A 23,862-nucleotide genomic window follows, 5' to 3' on the forward strand; every position below is an offset into this window, starting at 1 on the left:
CACCCGCCAACTGACGGATGCATGGCGTTTCTTGCTTGTCTCTGTACCCACATTAAGGATTATTTGAGTCCCATTGTGCTGAGGTGGTGGTTCTCTGTGTGGACCGAGGAACCCCTGGTGAATATTACCTACCGAGGTGGGCTGCCCTTCCAGTGATCTACTATACAAGTGCTGTATGATCAATGCTTAAACTAGAGATCATGGGGATCCAGTAAGAGGCTATGCAACTTGTGGTGGAGGACACATTATGAGAACACTTACCTGAAGATTAACTTCACAGTTGGAGAATTTGCATGGATATTTTTGGTTTACAAATCATGTAATATTTAAAGCACAACCTGGACTTTCAGTGGCATGAGCATGCTCTTATGACACTTGTTGTTTGCTGATTTGATACAATTTTTTTTGTTGACATATTTTTAATCACCATTTATTGATTTTAAAGAATTACACCTACATGCATATACAGATATATATTTCTTTGGTAATCAGATAACATAGTGTGCAACATCCGATATTGTGGGATACATTAAGCACAGAAAATAATTCTTCTTCTATACAAATGTAATAGTTTGGTAAATCAAACTATTTAAACTTCACTAATAGCTGGGGGTCAGCTTTAATAAGATGTACAAGGAGAGGCTAACTGTTTGTCTGGATTCTATAAAATAGACAGTTCTGCTACTTATAATTTAAACACAGAATGAGGAAATACATTTCCTGATGGTAATTCAGGGATGAGAATACAAGGAACAGGCATAGAAACTCTGGCTGCAGTTATTAGTAGATTGTAAGCTCTAATGAGCAGGGCCCTCTGTTTCCTCTTGTACCAAATTGTATTGCAAACTGTAATGTCTACCTTCATTTTGTAAAGCGCTACGCAAAGTGTTGGCGCTATATAAATCCTGTATAATAATAATAAGTAGTGTATAGCACTCATAATATTGTAGTACCTCCTTTTTTTATTATGTCCTATATAGAAGGGCTGCCAGAGGGGTTTAAAGAATGTTACCCAACATTTCAGATTCCTGATTTGTGTCTGTTGCACCATGTGCTTGTCTTAAAAAGTATCCTGTTCTCTTTGTATTTCTTCCTTTTTTGTGAAATCCCCGGTGAACCTAACAGTTCCCCTGCTTTCCTATTTCAAACTGACCATGCTAGGCACAGAAGCACATCCATCCAAGTGGAAGAAAAGCCTGCCAGTCCTACAATGATCAGACGTGCTGAAAAGCCCCCTTAAACAGCCATATTTATACAAATGATTTCCCTTTCATTTCTATTATAAACTGAATGGGTTTTTTCACAAGGTAAGGATTCACATATACTTTAAATCCACCTACACATCATGCTGATGACTTCCTAACATATTCCTATGTACAATAAATTGTTTCAGTCCTTGACATGCCAGCTAGTGCCACCCAGCCTGGTCCTCATTGTTGTACAGTCTGTGTATTTTTGTTGGTAGAATAGTGCGCTGCATACTTGCAGCTGGTCTGTACAAGTAAGGCCTCATGTACACTGATTGTTAAAAATGCTGCTTTTAGTGGCTTTTAGTGGCATCTGGAATTTTTTTCTGTCTCTTAATGCTCCCGAACTCCCCATGTTAGCCTTGTTAGACAGGAGTGTTTAGAGGCAGAAATAAAACATCACTTGCTCGTTCTGGAGAGGATAATTTTAGCAGAAAGAAAACACTTGATGCATGACAACAGGTTAACGGTAGGTGCGTCAAGAGCTTGGCTGTTAATTCATTTCAATGGCCAGATTTAAATTATTATGAAATTAATTAATGCCCAAATCCATGGCACGCCTAAACATATCTAGACGCGTTTACATGCACCAAGCAGTTTTTCTGCCATAATGCTGCTGCAAGGTTCAAATGCATTTAGCAGCATGGGCAATTACACTCTGTGCATGAGACCTTAAGCTTAATTGCTAGCAGGGACGGGAGAGTTTGTTTAACTATTTTAGTTAATTTTAGTAACTACTTTTATGTTGGTTCTACATGTACTGATGCAGAGAGGGCATATTGTCTGCTTCAGCATCAGCATGCCTTATTTGGCTATAATTGATCTTGTTAGTGTAACTTTTAGGCTAGCCAATAACTGGGGTAGAAGAGGGGACTGCAAAAGACAGCTAGCCTAGGATGGTAGGAAATAATAAATGTGGCCTTGAAACATGGCTTCTTAAAGTTATTGTAAAGGCTGAAGGTTTTTTTACCTGCATGCATTCTGTGCATGAAGGTAATAAAACCTTCACTATGCAGCTCCCTCCCCAGCCACCCTAATACTTACCCAAGCTTGATCCCGAACCAATGATGTGCACAAGAGCAGCTGCTGTCCCAGCTCTCTGCCTCCTCATTGGCTCAGAGACATTGGCACCCACGGCTGTCAATTACAGCCAGTGAGGAGGGATCGAAGGGGTGGGGCAAAGCCCCGCTGGCTGTGTCTATAGACACAGCCAGTGGGGCTCAGAGGTGAGCCTGCCCAAGTACCCCCCTAGCAAGCAGCTTGCTAGGGGAGGTACATGAAGTGTGGAGTAGCCTGGAGTGCTGGCAGGGACCCAAGGAGAGGTGGATTGGGGCTGTTCTGTGCAAAACCATTGCACAGAGCAGGTTAGTATACCATATTTAAATAGAGCTTTTAGAATCACTTTAAAACTTCAAATAATTCAGTTTATTTGCTCTTCAAATGAACCCATCTTATCTAATTTAGAAGGTGGGAAATGATCAGGTTGAGATGATCAGGGAATATTTGTATTTCAACTGGGGTTCTAAAGAAAAAAAATAGTTTAATATACTGTACCTCCAGCCATCATCATCCAAAGCAACATTAAGAGTTTAGAGTGGAGACATTTTTTATTTCATCTGAACTCATTATGGTAAGGGATATTTCTATTTTATCTAAAGGCAGCCATACATACAATAATGACTGAACACTCACTGGCAAGCTTTGTAGATGTATAGATGTGTAGATGCGCTATATAAATACTGTATAATAGATGTGTTTTTCACCTCTCTGCTTTTATTACTCTGCATTCCATCTGAATGTTTTATTCACATTTGGCCATACTGTATGTAGAGAGTGTAGAGTCAACTCTGCTGCTACCACCGTTGAAGGAAACATGCACCATTTTACGCTCCTTTATTCCTACCAGTAGTGAAAAAGAAGCAGTCCCTATTTTCCACACAGCACAAGAATGACAGAATGACTTCCTTTGTGGAATCCCAAGACTAAGGAGAACTAAGATTTTCAAAGATGACTCCAGAAATGTTGAATTACCGCCAGCTCACGTTTCTACTAGGGAAAAATATGCAGGTCAGGTGGTAGCACAAAAAAATTCCAAAAACAGGTCTCATGAGGAAGGTGAAATGCCACATGGTGATTTAAGCAGCTGCAATTTGTATATGCTACTAACATTTCAATTTCATGGTATTCAAATAAAAAATGTTGCACTTCTATGTGATTTCTAATTCCTGGAACCTACAATGCTTGAGGTGATTGTAGCCATATTAGTGCATTTGCAACAGAAACAATTGAGTACTGTCCGTGATACTTTTTTTATTTGCACTAACATACAATTTTAAAGACAAGCTTTCAGGGAGTGTCCCCTTCTTCAAGGTCCAAGCAGTACTGCTTGGACCTTGAAGAAGGGGACACTCCTTGAAAGCTTGGCCTCAAAATTGTATGTTAGTGCAAATAAAAAAAGTATCACGGACAGTACTCAATTGTTTCTGGAACCTACAATGAAATACATACAGTTAGCCAATAGAAAAAAAAATGCCATTTGAGAAAGGAGTAATGATGACACTGTATCAAGTCAGACAGAATTTTCACAGCTGCAATCCAGGGACTGCCAGAGAGATATGAGAGGAAAGGAAGTAATAAATAGCATACAACATCCTTTCTGTGCAGGCACTGTTAGTAGTAACAACATAAGTCTTTATGTCATACAATATAAAATAGACCTACCTGGCTTAATATGTCATTGATGGCTGTTCCATTAGTATGCATCGATTTGTTACTGTTAACACATTCCTTAAAAAGCAAATGCAAAAGAATAATTGGTTTTCAATCAAATACAACATTGAAGGTTTTGGTTGACTAACTGGCTGTCCTTTTACAGGTATAACATTTTCAAAATAAAGGGTCACTATTGATAAAGCTCCAGGAAGATATTAAAAGTACCATTTAACCAGCATTTTATATATATATATATATATATAAATATACACACACACACTATATTGCCAAAAGTATTGTGACACCCCTCCAAATCATTGGATTCAGGTGTTCCAATCACCTCCATGGCCACCTAGGCATGTAGGCTGCAAACATTTGCGAAAGAATGGGACACTCTCAGGGGTTCAGTGAATTCCAGCATGGTACCGTGATAGGTTGCCAGCTGTGCAATAAATGAAATTTCCTTGCTACTAAATCTTCCACAGTCAACTGTTAGTGGTATTATAACAAAGTGGAAGCAACTGGGAACAGTAGCAACTCAGCTATGAAGTGGTAGGCCACGTAAAATGACAGAGTGGGGTCAGTGTATGCTGAAGCGCACAGTGCTAAGAAGTTGCCAATGGTCTGCAGAGTCAATAGCTAAAGACTTCCAAACTTTGTGTGGGTTTCCATGGCCAAGCAGCTGCATCCAAGCCTTACATCACCAAGTGGAATACAAATGTTGGCTGCGGTGGTGTAAAGCACGCTGCCACTGGGCTCTAGAGCAGTGGAGACGTGTTCTCTGGAGTGACAAATCATGCTTCTCTGTCTGGCAATCCAATGGACATGTCTGCGTTTTGCGGCTGCCTGGAGAACGGTACTTGCCTGACTGCATTGTGCCAAGTGTAAAATTTGGTGGAGGCAGAATTATGGTGTGCAGCTGCTTTTCAGGGGTTGGGCTTGGCCCCTTAGTTCCAGTGAGGGGAACTCTTAAGGTGTCAGCATATCAAGACATTTTGGACAATTTCATGCTCCCAACTTTGTGGGAACAGTTTGGGGATGGCTCTTTCCTGTTCCAACATGTCTGCGCACCAGTGCACAATGCAAGGTCCATAAAGACATGGAAGAGTGAGTTTGGGGTGGAAGAACTTGACTGGCCTGTACAGAATCCTGACCTCAACCCGATAGAACATCTTTGGGATGAATTAGAGGGGAGACTGTGAGCCAGACCTTCTAGTCTGACATCAATGCCTGGCCTCACAAATGTGCTTCTGGAAGAATGGTCAAACATTTCCATAGACACACTCCTAAAACTTGTGGACAGCCTTCCCAGAAGAAGCTGTTATAGCTGCAAAGGGCGGGTCAACTCAATATTGAACCCTATGGACTGGGATGCTATTAAAGTTCATGTGCGTGTAAAGGCAGGCGTCCCCATACATTTGGCAATATAGTGTATATATATATATATATATATACACACACACACATATATAAACATACCTAAATATAGTTTTATATAAGATAAGCTTAAATACCTGATATTAGCCCCCCAAATTTTCCTGGACTCACAAGGAACCTCATCAATCTAGGGGGGGTTTAGTGAGATGCAACCAATGAGCATGTGACCAAAAACCCTTGGTAGGAGTTGGACAGATGCAGTTCCACCACTGTGTGGATATATGCTGGTGGTTGCTGATGCTTATTCAGCCAATTTGTGTTATACTTCTGCTGATTGCAAGAAGTGGTAAACTGCTGACTTGAAAGTGGATACGTTATGCTGCTAGCACATAAAAGCCAATAACTCTAACTATTGAAACATCATGCATCTTTACAATACATACTGTATGTCACTAATTTGTATTGCTCTAAACCAGGCTCAGTGGCATCCAGGGGCAGACTGACAACTCATGGGGCCCCCGGGCAATAGGGGATCATGGGGCCCCTATGTCCTTGCCCACACTAAAAAAAGGCCTATAAAATGTACCAGGGGCATCTCATGGGGCCCCCTACTGACCCTGGGCCCTCAGGCAGTGCCCGAGTGCTCGAATGGTCAGTCTGCCCCTGGTGGCATCTCACCCTTTAAAGAAGTCAGCAATTAGGCGGGTTGTCACAACATCAGACTAGCCACATTTTTGTGTAATGCACTAGGTGTTTGCGCCCCCTGTATGTTCTTTTGCAGTATATGGTTGTATTCCCCATCAGAGGAGGGCTGCACTGCTAGAGCATTGTTCTAGAGGAAATATAGACTCCACACAGTATCCCGATCTGGGAACTGTCCTTTTGAACACTGAAGTCATTGTCTTGAGGTTTTTTTTGGCCTGGAAGTGCAGGATGGCCTGAAAGTGATGTAATACGCCATCCTGAAAGTGACACAATGACAGCGGCATTTGGAAGGGCCCTGTGAGACACCGTGAGCCAGCACACTGATGGGTGGCGTTGTTGCAGTTGCTGTTTGTTTACTTGCTTATGTGAGAATTTTAACCAAAGCTGAATACATTTTACGTTGTTTTATGGTATTTACACTATTGCAGCCTTTCTTCATATGTTTAACATTTTAGGGACCACCTTATGAGCCAGACTGGGGGCAAAAAAATGAATGGTGGCGAAGAGGCCATATTGATTCAAAGTGCTTTATGCCAATCATATTTTATGAGATGCATAGTGGTCCGATGAGTGAGACTAAGTACTGGGAGTGGTGAATCACGAATCAGGGGTGGAATAAAGTCTGATTTCTGTACCAGCTGGGTGTATATTGTGGGATATTGATTTCTTAAGCAAAATAAGAGCACTGCGTATTGTGGTGGACTGTTTTGGATTTTTTTTTGTACTTTATTATAATATTCTGTGATTTTTAGTTTTTATGTGCGTACTAATATATTTGAAGCACGTTTTATAGGGAACACTTAGCACCTCCTGAAGTTATATATATTTGTGTGGATTTTTGTACATATCTAAATAATTGTTAAGGAGGCTGCAGTGATCCATATGGGGTTATTGTAATTATGATTATATGTATTTTGTTGCTCATTTACTTTTTTGTTTGTAGATTCACTTTGAGTACCGGGTGGTTGAACACCCCCTCTGTGGTGTGGTAGTGATTGATTGTTTAGTAAAATTAGTTTACAATTATCATTATGAAAGAATGTTGCATAAGGTTCTTTAAAGATTTGGAAAGGAAGAACAAATACACATTTCATTTTTCACAACTTATTTTAGAATGAATGAATATTGCTTTCAAAGAGAAATAACATTTCGTCATTATTTGGTGATGTTACAAGTCTTTGCCTCCATTATTAAGAGCTTTCCAGATACACTTACTATGTACTACTATTTACTGCAGTGTTTCCTATAGTATATATAGTAAGGAGAGAAGCAGACAGCTAAATGGAATGTAGCAGTTAAAATATGTCAGCATGTCCTTTCCTGAATGGGGTAAGGGAATGCTGTGTCTGGAGCGCTCTGACATCACTTCAAGAGTCATAATAAGACCCTGTTTCCTCCTCATGTCAAAACTGAGTTTACTGTTCCTGTACTGGGTTGTAAATTGAGGAAAGCATTTTTTCCTCAGACTTTCAGAATGTGTTTTTGAGTGCCTCAGTAAGTCATTTTAACCACACATGAAGATGAATCATCAATGTAGAAAAGAGAAATGCTTAAAGCAGGGGTGGACTGACCATTTGGAAACTTGGCACTGCCTGAGGGCCCAGGGTCAATAGGGGGCCCCATGAGATGCCCCTGGTACCTTTTTCATAGGCTTTTTTGAGTTTGGGCAAGGACACAGGGGCCCCATGATCCCCTATTGCCCAGGGGGCCCATGAGTTGTCAGTCCGCTCCTGGCTTTAAAGTGTATCTGAACTCAAAAAGTTAATGCTTGCTATTGCATATTACTGTAAATTGTGTCAAAGCAGAACCCCTTCCTGTGCCCTTTTCCTGCCATTCTTCTTGCAAAAGAGCAGTGCACTCATTGTCCCTAGGCACCCCTGATCATTGAATCTCATGGCTGTACATCTGCAAAGTGAAATCATTGAAGGCACTATGGGGTTAATCCAATCATGTACAAAAAAATAAAAATAACAGCATCTTTGCTTGCTCATAATTGGATTATAGAATTCAGCAGAGCTGCACCTCATTCTCCTTGCTGGAGCAGACGATGTACCCGAGGACCCCCAGACAAGCATCTGTAACATATGTTCAGTCATTCCTGTCATCCTAGCCTGGCCAATGACTCAAGAACCTGGAATAAGATGGGGAGAAGATGGAAGCTCCAGCACTGGAGAGAGGTTGCAGGTATTGCAGCTCTGTAGGAGGATACTTTAATTGGTAAGTGTGCCATAATGTGCACACATGCTGCACACTTTTGCACTCTATAGCAAAAGTCCATAAGTGGCCAAAAGGTGAGGCCAAACACTTGGATTCTGATTTAGGTTTTGGATAGAGTAGGAAAGCTTCAGATTGTTACTGCTGTCTGTGGCCCTGCTGGGGTGAATTTTCTCATTTTCTGTCCTGATGTCCACACACAGACATTAAGAAGGATTTCCCCAACAGAGACACACACAGCAATAGATACCCAGAAGAGGTCCAAACCCTTCTCCAAACTGAATAGAAAGGGCTTTTATTGCCTCATCTGTCCTCATGAAATAAAGCTCTTAATTTCTTATCTTGGAACCCATACAGAAAGTGAAGGAATATCTTACCTGTGATAACTTAATTTCTGCTAATACAATGTGTTGAAATACAAGGAAAAGCTGATACTTTGTCTTTGCTTCCCACAGGCATGGGCCAACAACAGAAACCTTTCCTTTTCCAATCCCACTGCCGGAACTGCTTGCAAACCCATGGTTTTAATGCTCCTGATCAATAACAACACCCAAATTCCTAATTCCCAAACAATATTTTAGCAAATATACACTAACAAATTGCCCACAAGGGTAAGATAACTTATTATTTCTGGTCATAAAACTTACCTGGTGATCATGGTTTATTTCAAGAAGCCACAGGGATGGCACGATGCTTACCAAATAGCAGAATATAGGAGGTGAAAACCTGTGGAAATACAAAAGAGTTTTATTTAAGGAACATTTTTAGCATTTTGACATTTGGACTGAATCTAGCTGAGTAGCCAAGTAGCAGCTCTGCCTGCATGTAGGTCCCACCTTCCTACTGTAGCTAGCACTGGTGCCACTTCCCAAAAGGGGGGCCAATGCTGAATGAAGCTAAATGTTACATTGGGCTATTTGGTGTTTCAGACCACAGACCAAAGGGATTGAAATTAGTTTCATTATTAACTAAGATAAAAGAGAAAAATGGGATATACTGTATTAAAAAAAAGATACCTAGGTGGATACAAAATTGATCCATTGCTGCATCTGTCCCCCTGCCTGCTCTACGCTGCGAACTGAGCGATCAATCACTGCTGATCGCTCAGATCTCCCTTCTGCTCTGAGCAGAGAGCCATGGATGTCAGTCTCTGGCTCTGCTGCTCCAGTGGTTACTGGAGCACTGGGCTGGGGAGGAGGGTGGTAGGGCTGACTCTCAGTGGATCGCTGAGAGGCTTAGCCATGTGTCAGTCCAGGCTTCTGGGTCTATCCTGACCATATGATTTGGATCTTTTCAGAGCCTATACAGGCTCTGTGATGACAGCCAACAGTGGGCTTTAGCACGCTCTCGGCTAAAAACTGGTCACATAAGTGCAGAGCAAACTGCGCTCCTGTGATCCATAGGAGAACTATAGCCAAAAAAGCTTTATAAGAAAAGAACACAGAGGAGCGCCAGACTAAGTGCAGTATATTTACAGTTCTGTTTATTAAAAATAAGCAAATTGAGAACTCACTATTAGACAGATGTGATTTAGCATGTAAAATCATGTGGGAAGGCCCCCATGGTAATCCGGTGGATGGAATACCACCCCTTGTACGGAGTTACGTCTCCTTGGTGTCATGATTTCCAGTACCACTCCATCTTTGCGTTCCATGCTGGTTCCAGCGGCGTCTGGACACTCACCGCTGCTCCTGCCTGGATTGGTACAACTACTCCATCCATTGGATTACCATAGGGACAGAGAAGGATCTGGCGCTCAGTGCATAGATACTCCACACTTCAGTGAAGGGAGTGGGTAAGGGGAGGGGGGGAGAAGGAGGGGGGTTAGGGAAAATAGGTATGAAAATGAATGGTAAAAAAACATGATAAGTGCTGTAGGCACACAAGTGGTAAATACATAAAGTCCATAAAGAGTCTCTGTATAATGACGTGGTAAGTGGTTGATGGCTGCTGTCCTATAGAGTAAGACCAACTCTGTATGTAGAAATAGAGGAAAAAAAGCCAAAAGCTATGCGAAGATTATTTGTTGTCACATTTAATGGATAGGTATAAAAACACTCACAAGAACAAAAATATAATAAAGCTCATCTGCATAAAAGGTCATCTGTGTAGGACAACTCTCCTCCATCCTATAGGGTATCGCTGGGCAAGCCAGAATGACAGCTGGAGCCGTTGGTGCAGTGAAGGGACTCCCCTGGGTGTGTGGCTGGGCTGGAGCCGATCAACGACGTCGGCATCTAGGAAATGACCGCACGACCAGCAGGGACCGCACTAGAGGAAGTGACGTCACTGGAAGTAGGAGGGTCAGTTGGAAGCTCTCAAGAACACAGGACAGACTACACGCTCGGAGCCCCTAGCTCCTTCTTTGATAATGCCTGGTGGAAGGGCGAAATGCGTTGACGTAATTTCCGGTTGTGACGTCTTGCTCTTTATTTCTCGATTTGTGTGGAAGTTCCTTTGGAGTTTTTTCTGATCAGTGCAAACCCCTATTGTGGATGATATTTAATATCCACAAAGCATCTTTGACTCTTAATCCAAGAGAGTCCAATACATTTGGTGAGTGCGTTGCATGTTGTATGTCACGGATGGTGTGGACACATTGAAGTTTTTTTGCATGATACCATTTTGCTGATTTTGGAGCACGTTGGTTTAAATATCTCAATTTTTTTGGATTGGGACTTTATTTGCAACACATATTTATTTGGACATTTTTTATACATTTTTTGGATATTTTTTTTCACGTATTGTATTTATTTTGTGCGCTGGTTTTTCACTTTATATTATTTGTTTGATGTTTTGTCATCAATGAGCAGCAGCATTTAATACGGGTTTATATATTTTTTTTTCTTTTTTGGTGCAGGTTCTTTACTCACATTAGAACTGTAAATATACTGCACTTAGTCTAGCGCTCCTCTGTGTTCTTCTCTTATACAGTTTACAGAGCTTCAGCTTTACTCTGGAGGGTGCTACCACTGGTGCCCACATAGAATTCATACCATGGACATTTGATGGACTTTTATTACATTTTCTGTTTTGATTGTAGATCTGTATGATTTTTAACAATATTTGTTCCTTTAGCGTGCATCTCCCCTTTTTTTTCTTTAGCTAAAAAAGCTTTGGCTATACTTCTCCTGTAAGGTCTACTCAAAGTAGAACTTTGGCTTTCCATTAAAAAAACATGCTGCTGCATGTAAGGTGGATATTCACCCTGTAAGTGCCCATACCTCACTGCACTTACCCAGCCCTTTTCACTTCTTAAAGCAAAACAAGAAGGGTTTTTTTTTTCTATCAGTTTACCTTTTTCTTTTATTTTTTACTCTGTACCCGTTTCCCCAGTTACCATTCTTATCTGGGTGAGAATGGCATTTCCCTGCTCCCTCATCCTCCTGAGATATCATGTCATATATCCCAGAAGTCTGTAGGAGAAAAATACACAGAGCAGCCGGTGGATGGACCTGGCATGCACCATGGGGGCTACTTTAGACCAGTGCTTGGGGGTATAAAAAAAGAAAAGACCCAAACCTGCATTCAGAGAGAAGCATACTGGCGTAATAAACACATGTGTGTAATTTCAGCCTAATGGCTAGAACAAATGAATGTTTTAGCTAACTGAATGAAATTACGTGAATACCCCTTACGTACATACATACCTGCATCAATATAATCAAAATATACAGGCGGGCACTAATAAATATATACGAGCAGCTAGCACTTAAGGTATAGGCAAGAATCCCAACAAAAATATGACTATAGAAGTGCAGAGTGAAAAATTGTAGTGCTGCACTTCTATATTCATACCGGCATTAATGCATGTAAATACACACCAGATTGAACATTTCTTAAACTGCCAGCTCCTGGCAGACAGATAAAGTGTATATGGACATATTTTAATGTGTATGAGGCCCTCAAATACCTGTTGATTCTGCCAGTGTAGTCCACATATGCAGCTTCCTGTGATGCTCCTGAATTCATAGAACTCTTATATAGGCAGTGTCTGCTTGCACTACAATGGGATGAAGAAATATAGCAGGGATGTGGCTATTAGTATTCTCACTGCTGATTTGCAAGCCTGTAATTTGTCATCCAGCACCTGGCCACACCCAGTCCTGTTCACTTCTCCATGGAGTGACAGCATCACCCCTCTTGCCAAATCCCTCCCACTCTGTGCTGCAGTGTCTGGGAGGGGAATGTGTGAGACACAAATGATGGAGGTTTCAGCTCAATCAGAGAAAGAAAAGGAAGTTTGCTGTTTACTTTCTGAGGCTTGTGCATCACATAGTAACTGGATTTGATACTTGTTTATACAGTCATACATGATTCTTTAGTTTGCATGGATTACTTCATGTATGTCAGTTATGAAAATTACTCTATCACCCCTAGAATAAAATATTTTAGCTTTGATCTCTCAATTGTAAGCTAGAAGACATATAATTATCCAGCAAACTAACAATAAGCACCTTAAGTTGGGCTCTGGTCGAACAGAAAATAATATACTTGGAATACATATGTGAACTGGTTTATCTGACAATTACCTACCTGTAATTCAGCCTTAGCAATTTGTAATTTTGTGTTGATGCACATACATACCTCTGTCATGCTCCATAGGTAGGTAACACCTACCTGTTTACTAGATGCTACCTATGGCACCTTCTCATTTTCCTATTGCTCTTTTCTACAGATATTCTGCCTAAACACCTCCTTTCCAGTTAAACTGATAACTGCACAATGCAGTCAAATCACACTGGCTCAGTCAGAATAGTACACACCTTCCTAATGTGAAGTGAAAAAATGCTGCGCTACACAAAACAATGGTACAAGCCATTATAAAACCAAAAAACAAAGTGAATAAATAAATATATATTAAAAGAAAAAATAGTAGAAAATCTAAAAACTGATTTCAGGCAACTACTGTATATTGGCAGCATTTTAAAAAACATTTGTTTTAATAAATATGTAACAAAACTAAGTTTTATCTTAATAAGTCATGGATCACTGTCACATGTCTTGGAAATGTCTGATATAGTAGATGTAAATTTTAATATGCAAATGTCTAGTGATTTTTTTTTTTATTACGACTTTACTAATTAATCCAGTGGGGAAGCCTTCTTGTTGGTGGGACTTTTAAGGCACACATTAGACAAAAAAGTTTTCTAACAAATGGCAATTTAAAAGAGAACCATATTTTATTTATACAATCTTATAAAAGACATATAGTTACAAAGTATGGCGGTATCACCAGACATGATAATACAATAAATAGGCAAAGATGAGTCATGCAAGTATCTGCACTTGACGTGTTTCAAGACCAATCACAATCTCTTCTTCAGAAGTGCTCCGAAAACATGCCGCCTATAATAAACATATCAATATATATCTCAGATCTTATATGGATACAACAGACAATATAATTACATTCATAATTATACACTTGCATAGCCCCATTCAGGGGTGAAAAGTATAGAAACGACTGGCAATGAGTTAAAACCAATAATTAAGTGAATGTAGCCAATGCTTACACAATTCTCTCATGACAGAAGTGGAAAAAGAGAGAAACAAGGAGAAACAACCGCCGCTCCATTTGTCTCCTGGAGGGGCCCCGCCACAACCACTAAAAGGCGACCAAAAAAGATTGCCTGATCGTCAATATTGTTGCAGATAATACTGTATGAGTAAATATGAGATATGAATAATTTGTAATAATACATATATACCAAAGAATCGATAAATCAGAAGGACCGGAAAAAGGAGAGCACTTACTGGGGGTGTAAAGAGTGGCAAGAAGCACTTAACCTCCCTAGCAGTCTGATTATGTCCATATTTCTGTGCTCAAAGCAGTAAATTTTTTTGAAGGAAATATGTATTTTTTTTTTATTGTAGGCCTGTAATTTTTAGGAATAACTCACTGAAATCTGTCCGAACAAGAGTCTAGTAAACATCCCGGGTAGGATAAAACTTGAAACACGAAATTATAAATTATAATTTAATAAATAATCATAAAAAATAATAATATAATATGTAATGTAATTCAATAATATAATCAAACCAAAAACACTGAAATTTGAAATATAGCGCCAAGTTTGCACATCACTGAGCAAAGTCGCAAAATTGTTTTCAGTGTCTGATGACGAATTTCCCCACGAATCATTATCACTCAATTCTGCAAGTGGTTCTGATTTACTATCGCTGTTCTCTAGCTTGTCTAAAACCGATTTTGACCTAAAGGGATGCATTTTGGACATCATGGACGTTTCTCAGTTTCCAGGCAGAAAGAACAGAAAAAATGTAGGCATGGCACAGGACAAAGCACTCGGGACAAAATGTATGTGAAATGGTTTGGTACAGTAATGTTTTACTATGTGATTTTAGTGAATGTCACTTTTTGTCATTTTCAAATTTCCCGCTGTTCCGTTCCCCATACGTCCCGACGCTCGCAGTGGACGGAACCCAGATGACAGATGCCGGCATCCGCCGGATTACATTGCCGGGGACACTGCAGGAGGGACATCGTGGGAGCGCAGGACAAGGTAAGTGATAGAGGGATCGCGGAGCAGTGCGCATGGTATTCCCGAGTGTAGCTCGGGGTTACCGATTGTGGTACTGAAACTTTAAACCGAGCTACACTCGGGAATACCGCCAGGGAGGTTAAAGTGAATAAATGACTTGGCATCCAAATCCCATAGGGAAAAGATCTTTCTGGTATTATATGCCTATAACAAATACAGATGATAATATCTAAGAAAGGGGCATATAAAGCCACTGATGTGGTATACATATATATAAAACATACCAGGTCTGCTGAAGTAAGGTATCACCATGGCTGCAAAAGCGGTATAAGAGCTCTCACAATAGTGTCTTTATACCCCCAGAAAGGCTTGAAAATACTCCAATCAACATCTGAGAAACTAGAGTGAGTTGGGACAGGCCTATCGCCACTCAGAGTGGCTGAAGCAACCCCTCCCCGGCTACAAGGCACGTAGTGTCACCAGCTGATGATGACAAGATGACGTCATGTGTCGCACCAACGCACGGGAAAAAAATCCAGGGAGAGAAGCGGCCGAGGAAAATGTGAGCCAAGCCTCTCTCTGGTGGAACATCTGTGCCACCCCAGATACCGGTACTAAAGGCCACAAACCCCAAGAACGGGAGTCGGGGCTCTCGTGAGGCAGGACACAGCATCAGCTAGAAAAAAAAACAAGAAAGAGCAAAGAAACACAAAAAGGAAAAGAAAGAAAGATATTGGAGACAAAGAAGAAGGAAAAAAGAAAGAAAGGGGGAGGAAACTAACACTGTTCAACAAATTTTTATTTTTTGCCAGTTTTGGAAACAAAAGGATCCATTTCTTAATGAATTTCACATTCTGAGTTCAAATATAACAATGAAATTTGTCAATTGGCTCTAGTTTTTCTGTAAACGGAAAGTTTTCTACTATAGGCGTAATGACTACATAATGCACAATAATTATATAGATAGATGTCTTTCCACAAATATAAAGCAAGTGATATTGACTACATAACAAAGCCTAAATGGCATAATATATTGCATAGGATTACCAAGAAAAATTATAGCCATAAGCTAAGTTGAATCATTTTAATACTTAGGATTCTCACTAGTTTTGTCTTCAGTTTGTGTCGGTTTTGCTTCTCTTGGCTTTTCTCTTGTATTCGAGGAAAGGGCTATCTCTTACAACTGCACGTGACTACACGCTTCAGGTTCTTCCTCACTTGACTCAACCACGAAGGATTCTGGTGCTTTAGGAATTGGTAGCCCCTCTCCATGAGGAACTGGACGTATTGCCGATGGAATATTTGGATAGTGCACAGATAACTTTTTCTTCTTATTTAGCCCTTTTACAATTGGAGGCACCATACAAAAGTAACAATTACTAACATGATCTGTTGGCTCTCTCCAAATCATTGGCACAGCGAAAGGCATAGATGCCTTTTTTCCATTCAACCATTGCTCCAGTGCCGTCCCACAAGAATTGCAGCATATATGTGGTGCCCAGCTCTTGTCCTGGTCTCCTATCTTGCAGCCAAAATACAAGTTGTAGGCTTTCTTAATCATTCCTGTTATCCTCCTTTTTTGTGAGATAAAAGTTATTTCACCGCAGATATAGCAGAAATTATCTGCTTTATTCACACAAGTTCGAGGCATTACTGAGTAGCCTATATAAGCATAAAAGGAAATGTAAAGACGCTGTCGAACTACAATCAGCTACAGATACTGCAGCTTTTATGCAGTGAAGTGATGCAATTAAAGGCTAATATTGCATCATCTCAGTATACATGCAATTTTCTATTGGTCACCAGTATCAATTGTGCAATATGCAGCTGAAGTTGCATCATAATTTTGAATGGCTTACGTCATTAGATGGGTGAATATATCATGGAAACTAGAGCCAATCAACATTTTTTAGGGTCATTTTCGTTTTCAGCACCCCAAAATTATGTAAGATTAGCTAATTTTATGCCCAAAACTTTTTACCTGTTGAACAGTGTAATTAATACATATTGTGGTGCTACGTTAAGGACTCCTTTATGGTAGCCCTCTGAAGAGTGAGCCATGGTGACTTGTTTTCCAAGGACGTTTGATGGGAGGTAACGAGGCATAATGTAGTCTTTTCTCTGCCTATTTTAACCCCTAAAGCCCACACTACTACACCGCAATACATACAATTGCTACAAGGTCCCATTCTTTTGAATGGGTTGCGTTTGGTGGGTGGTATTGCCTGCCAAATGTGACAAGGGGGATAATGTATATATATATGTTTTTAGCACCTCCCAACCCAAGTGTAAACTAAGCCTAATGGCAGTAACTAAGTTGAAAACAATTTTTGCTGTATACTTACTAGTGAGTTATTATTTGTAAATAGATATTATTTGTAAATGCTAATTTGTAAGTGTGTTAACAATACCAGCCAATTATAACTGACCCTATTTGGTTGCTACCGGGTAAAATAAACTTGTGGACATACTGTGTAAAATATTTTTAGTTGGTGCTCATGTTAAATACCAAAAACATGGATGTGACTGCACGCATATTAGGGATTTAGTCTGAACCCATGTTTGGACTGAATTCTACTTTTTGGAGTTTTGACAAACAGCCAAACTAAAAGGATGTTCAGTCAAACTGAATCTTCAGCTGAAGAGGGAAGTGAAAACTTTGGCAACAGTATTACTACCATTGCTAAATGTGACAATTTCCCACTCAGGGTGATTGTTAGGTAGCTTTTGTCCTAACAACAAGTAAGTCATTCCTGGGACAGTCTTTTATCTGCTAGCCAGGAATTCCAACTGACAACTGAATGTAAACAAATGGACAAGAAAAACATATAGTTTTGGACCTCTTCATCAAATTCATACTAGACCCTTCAGGTCCATGAAAAAAAAAGACAAAATTGTGTGATGATCCCCAAATTTCAAGGGGGAACCCAAACAAAAAAAACAAGAAACATATGACATGGAATCCCTCCAAAATCCATACCAGACCCTTATCCAAGCATGCAGGAAAATGGAAGGGGTGAGTATGCTAAACCCTTCTTGAGCCATACCAGGCCATTTGCGCTCAACATAGGGAGGGTATTGTGCCAAGGGGGACCCCCTGGCATAGCACATTGCCCTCATGTTGATGGGGACAAGGGCCCTTTCCCCACAACCCTGGCCTGGTCATTGTAAGGGTCTGTGGGTGAAAGGGTTTTTCAGATTCTAGGAAACTCCTTTAAAAATAAGGGGGCCCCTAGAAAGAGATTCCCCTATATGTATGAATAAGCAATACAGCTTCCAATCCCTACAGTTTATAAAAAAGAGTGGGGGATACTTGGGGATGTCACTGACATGTGGGGACCCAGCAGATGTAATTGACCAAATATGGTCATGCTAATTATTTTTGGTCAATTACATCGAGTATACTGCACCTTTTTGTTTACATTTCACTGTCAGCTAGGGAGCTGTCCCTCACAGTGAGCAGTTATTGGGAGCGGATCATATCAGTGGTCAGTGCTTTTTTTCTTTTGGTGGGTTGGTTCCCACATTCATCATGACTGGCATGGATCTACATCACTGGATGACGTGATTGGAAATTGATTTACATTGTGAGTCAAAGTATGTGGTGCTTAATTTACTATTAACATTTATTTATTTATTTGCTTACTTTTAAAGTGGGGTTACAGATTCCTTTAATGCCCCCTATCCACAGAACCCCCCCCAATCAAAAGGCTAGGTTGTAGAGAGGAGGCCCTTGTCTTTATCAACGTGAGGACAAGGTTCTTTTCTAGAGGATACTCATTTGACATGTTACCCTCCCCATGTTGAGAGCACGTGGCTTGTTATGGTTCAGAAGGAAGGGGGTGCATGTTCACTCTTTCCTGGCCTGCCAGACTGCATGCTCAGATAAGGGTCAGGTATGGATTTTGCAGAGCTTCTACCCTTATATTTATAGCTTTTGCATGGGGTTCCCCCCTTCAATCCATACAGGGCCCTCATCAAGGAAAAGGGTCTGGTATGCATTTTTAGTGGAAACCCTGTCAATTTCTTTATTATGTGAGGGGTTTACAAACAGAACAAATCAACCTGAAGCTGCCATTTCACAGCTTTTTTAATTAACATTTTTTTCCTTTATAAATGTCACTTTTGCTAAAGAAGGTTGTATAAATCATACACATTTGCAACTTCACAAGCATCACATGTATGCCTCTTGATTCTCAACTCCAATTATAAATGGCACTGGTATCTAGGGCTTTTAAACATGCTGCCAGCTCTGCATTCTAGTTACGTTGACTGCCAGTGTTCAGGTGGAAGTGATATGGCCCACAACAACTAGAACATGCCCACCCCCCATGCATTTTATTAGCCAACAGCTTCTTGGTTGCTGCCATGGGTTTGCTTCCATCCTGGATAATGAACCCACCTAAAGCAGTGTTGGGCTAAAAGAAATATGGAAGGTTCATGAAGGGGTCAAACCAGAGCCAGAGACTGAAACACTGGTTACTAATTTAGGAGTCAAGGGCCCTTCTACCAGACACTGGGACAAGAATGCAGGTACCTAATGTTATGTAAGCCCCATATAAAAATCGTTTAAATGCTGATTGTAGCAATTGTTGCCCACAGAGATGGACGCGGTCCTCCATTTTGTTAAGAACCCTTCCATGTTGTCTCATCTCTCCCTCCCAAAACAGGCTTTCTCCTCCAATCACCCCCCTCCCTCGCTCTTGAGTGGCATGTGGTCTGGGTGATAACAGATGTCACAGGCAAACCAGGCACAGCAGGAGAGCTCCGAGCTATAAAACCCCAACGGAGCTGGGGCCTAGCTGTCTGGTAGCTGTGCAATCTGGGATATCGTAAAAGCGTAAACCAAGTCCTTCACGGGACTTCAAAGACATTCCAGAGAAGGTATAAAACAAGACACCACATTCAACATCCATTTTCCCCTATGATTTCATATATTGGAATATGAGAGACTTACATAAAAAACAGGCATATCTTAAGATTGGTCACGTTAATACAAATTGTTTGGTATATTACATTCCCTAGCTGAGATCAACAGGAAAGCAGAAAATAAAATCTCCTTAACCATCCCAGCAGGTATGTCATATTTCATATGTAGACATTCAGCAGACGATTCTGCATACTAATCCACCCGTGGGTGGAATGTTACATGTACCTAGGAAAAGTTATGTTCCAAAATATAAGCTATGAAAGTTTCTGGTTATAACTTAGGTCTCCACCTACACTTCCCTCCCTAAAAGAGATGATTGGGTTACTGCTCCAGGGAGACACCCTGTGGATTTGCTAGAAAAGCTAGGGCTGAATTGAGCTATGTGTGAGAGAAGAAGAGTCTCATGTTTTAACATCGAAACTGACAGTGAGAGACAAGAAATCCTTTTGGGCTCATAGAACTTGAAGCTGATTAAACCAAGGCTGACTGGCAAGTACTTTAACCCTTTAAATTCCTTTCTGTTATCTCTTTGCTGTGCTATTGTTCTCTGTATATTTATATATATATATTGGCTACATCTTCTTCTGTAAATATTTTGATTGCACCCGTTTAGTAATAAATCTTACTTTCTGAAAGGGTTGAACTGTTTCTAAAACTCTTTAATGCAAATTACAAATTCCTGCCACTGAAGAGCACTACTGTGTGTGTTTAACCCTCTGTATAACCTGCCTGCGGTGACAGTGGTATACAGACGATTATTTCCACCATCATAGTGTTATTGCTGATATTGCCGAGTTTCCTCTTTCTCTGTATAAAAAGGTGGCAGTGTGAAGGTTTAATTGTGTAATTAACCTGACCCAGTAACAATCGCTCTCAGGCTGCCGGTAAATCGACTGTGGTCCAGTGAGCTGGAAAATCTTTGTGCAGGGTGCAGCTGGGCATGGCATTGTTACGCACGTGACATCGCAGTTTTAGATTGGCTAGTCCTTTGGTCACGAGTTTGGTGAGAAGGGCTGGAGGTCTGATGCCACGATCGTCATACCGATAGGTTTGCTTTAAAGTACAGTTTCAAGCAGCTATGAAAAAACAGTTATATAGTATTTAAAGAAATAAAAACTATAATTTTCCACACAACTAGAAAAAATACCTGATTTTTTTTCTTGATATTAGCATTATTTAATCCTCTACACAGCAGGACCCAGGCTCTGCTGCATTACACAGTGTTGTTCCTGTATCTCTGGAAGCTTTCTAACAAGAGAGAGCAGAGTGATGACCTCATTAGTGTGCTTCTGCTCTTTCACTGTCCAGTCACAGACTGAGATGAGTTTTAAACCAGGCTATATTGCTTAACTCCAGGTGTATTCTGCAGAAACATTGTGGACCTCACTGTGCAGTGCTGCAATTGTCATATGACAAATCGTGTAAGAGTCGCACGTGTACAAGCACACCTAGCTCAGGTCCAAAATTTGGTCCCTGAGCTTCTTTTGAGCAAAAAATGCACATTCACATGAATGGGTTGCCGTAAATTGCCGAATGGGTTGCACATTAAATCACATGACAATTGTGCACATAAAATCATGAGTGGGAAGTTTCGTTCCTGCTATACGATATGTCAATAGGGCCTAACACAGTGCTTATCTCTTTACACTTTTTAGACCATATCAGATCCACCCATAGTAGACAACCCGAGTTCATCTTGTATTGGTTTGACTTTAGCAGCGTGAAATATGATTTGGTTCTATAGTTTACTGTATTTAAGATTTAGTGCTAAGAACTCTTTTTAAATAAAGCCATATGTTATAAAAGTTAATGCCCATCTCTGTGCAGACCAACAATACAAATAATACATTTTAGTCACTCTTAGTTGCCTTAGGCTGCTTATGAGTTCCTTTTGCACTTGCAATTCGCTTAAGGCACAAAGAGAACACCCCAGGATAATGATTCTTAGTTTAAAAAAATAACAGTTATTTTCAGCTTGGTCCAATGATGTTTAGAATGTATAGCCATATGCCTGAAGAAAAGACCCTTATCCTTGTGTTAAAGTATTGTGAGTTGAATTCAATGATGTGTATGAGAAAGAAAAGCAGTTCAGGCACAAACAAAATGTTCTCCATATTCAAAAGTCCTTACCAAACAGCAACATGGTAATTGCAATATTCCCAGGCAGCTGATCATAATTCTTCAATTAGTATAAATATAGCAAACTATGTTCAAAATAGCTTCTATTGGTCACTGCACCTTGAACATCATCTATACTTTAAAGGAAAACTTCAACTTTAATTAAGTTTTCCTTTAATATATCCTACCCCTCACTACCACTTACTTATCTTCCTCCCTGATCTTATCTTTTCCACAACATGGTCTCCGAACTGTACACTACAACCCCATTCATTCCTATGGACAGCCATTCTCATGGCAGCTGGAACCAGACCCTTGGGGGTTGATTTACTAAAGCTAAAGAGTGCAAAATCAGGCTCACTTTTGCATAGAAACTAATCAGCTTCTACCCTCAGCTTGTTCAATTAAGCTTTGGCAATAAAACCTGGAAGCTGATTGGTTTCTATGCAGACCTGAATCTGATTTTGCACTTTCCAGCTTAAGTAAATAAACCCCACGGAGTCTAGGGAAGGTGTTCCTTAAAAGGAATAGATAGCATTTTGCATGTTTTTACATTATGTAATGATTAGGCCTTAACCACTTCCCGTCCGGCCGCTGTTTATAAACGGCAGGACGGGACACCTACAGGAGCGGGTTGCCGTCTCTAAACGGCACCTTGTATGTGAGGCTCGTGCGCGGCTCCTAGAGCGCGCACCCGCGAGCCCGATGATCGCCGAGTCCGACGGACACGGTGGATTACGTGACATGGTATGGGACCAATGAAATCGGTCCCATACCATGTGATCAGCTGTGTCCAATAAGGACACAGCTTAAGTGTAAACAAAAGCCGCATGGTGCGGCTTCCGCCTCCTTCTCCTCTCACGGAGTTGTCTGTGAGAGGAGAAACAGTGAAGAAGAGGGTTGTAGCTAGCTGCCCTCCACCTCAGTGACACCTGATCGCCCCTAAAGTGGCCCTGATTGCCCCACGTGTCCCTGATTGCCCCCACAAGTGTCCCTGATTGCCCCCACAAGTGTCCCTGATTGCCCCAAGTGGCCCTGATTGCCCCAAGTGGCCCTGATCGCCCCAAGTGGTCCTGATCGCCCCAAGTGGCCCTGATCGCCCACAAGTGGTCCTGATCGCCAACAAGTGGCCCTGATCGCCCCCACATAGTGTCCCTGATTGCCCCCACAAGTGGCCCTGATTGCCCCAAGTGGCCCTGATTGCCCCAAGTGGCCCTGATTGCCCCAAGTGGCCCTGATCGCCCACAAGTGGTCCTGATCGCCCACAAGTGGCCCTGATTACCCACAAGTGGCCCTGATCGCCCAACAAGTGGCCCAGCAGTGTCCCTGATTGTCAGTGTCCCTGATCACCACATAGTGGCCCAGCAGTGTTCCTGATCGCCACAGTGTCCCTGATCGTCACAGTATCCCTGATCGCCGCAGTGGCCAAGCAGTGTCCCTGATCGTCACACAAGTGGCCCAGCAGTATCGCCGCAGTGGCCAAGCAGTGTCCCTGATTGCCACACAAGTGGCCCAGAAGTGTCCCTGATTGCCGCAGTGGCCCAGCAGTGTCCCTGATTGCCGCAGTGGCCCAGCAGTGTCCCTGATCACCGCAGTGTCCCTGATTGCCACACAAGTGGTCCAGCAGTGTCCCTGATCGCCACAGTGTCCCTGATTGCCGCACAAGTGGTCCAGCAGTGTCCCTGATTGCCGCAGTGTCCCTGATTGCCGCAGTGGCCCAGCAGTGTCCCTGATCGCCACAGAAGTGGCCCAGCAGTGTCCCTGATCGCCGCACAAGTAACCCAGCATTGTCCCCGATTGCCGCACAAGTGGTCCAGCAGTGTCCCTGATCACCACAGTGGCCCAGCAGTGTCCCTGATCACCGCAGTGTCCCTGATTGCCGCACAAGTGGTCCAGCAGTGTCCCTGATCGCCGCAGTGGCCCTGATTGCCGCAGTGGCCCAGCAGTGTCCCTGACCACCACACAAGTGGCCCAGCAGTGTCCCTGATCACCGCATTGGCCCAGCAGTGTTCCTGATCACCACACAAGTGGCCCAGCAGTGTCCCTGATCACCGCA

General features: G+C 41.6%; 1 protein-coding gene across 1 annotated transcript in view; it reads right to left on the reverse strand.

Annotated features, from left to right (window-relative positions):
* The window catches only part of LOC149435489 (transmembrane protein 26-like), a 115,462-nt gene that overhangs the window by 22,864 nt on the left and 68,736 nt on the right, over positions 1-23,862 (reverse strand). The window contains exons 2-3 of the mRNA XM_089662608.1: positions 8,903-8,981; positions 3,969-4,034 (exon numbers count right to left, since the gene is read on the reverse strand). Of these exons, the coding sequence (XP_089518734.1) occupies positions 3,969-4,034; positions 8,903-8,981 (145 nt within the window). The remainder of the gene's footprint in view (positions 1-3,968; positions 4,035-8,902; positions 8,982-23,862) is intronic.

This window comes from Staurois parvus, unplaced genomic scaffold (genome assembly GCF_062004578.1).
Source record: "Staurois parvus isolate SC_StPar_1 unplaced genomic scaffold, SC_StPar_1.0 ptg001499l, whole genome shotgun sequence".
NCBI classification, from domain to species: domain Eukaryota; kingdom Metazoa; phylum Chordata; class Amphibia; order Anura; family Ranidae; genus Staurois; species Staurois parvus.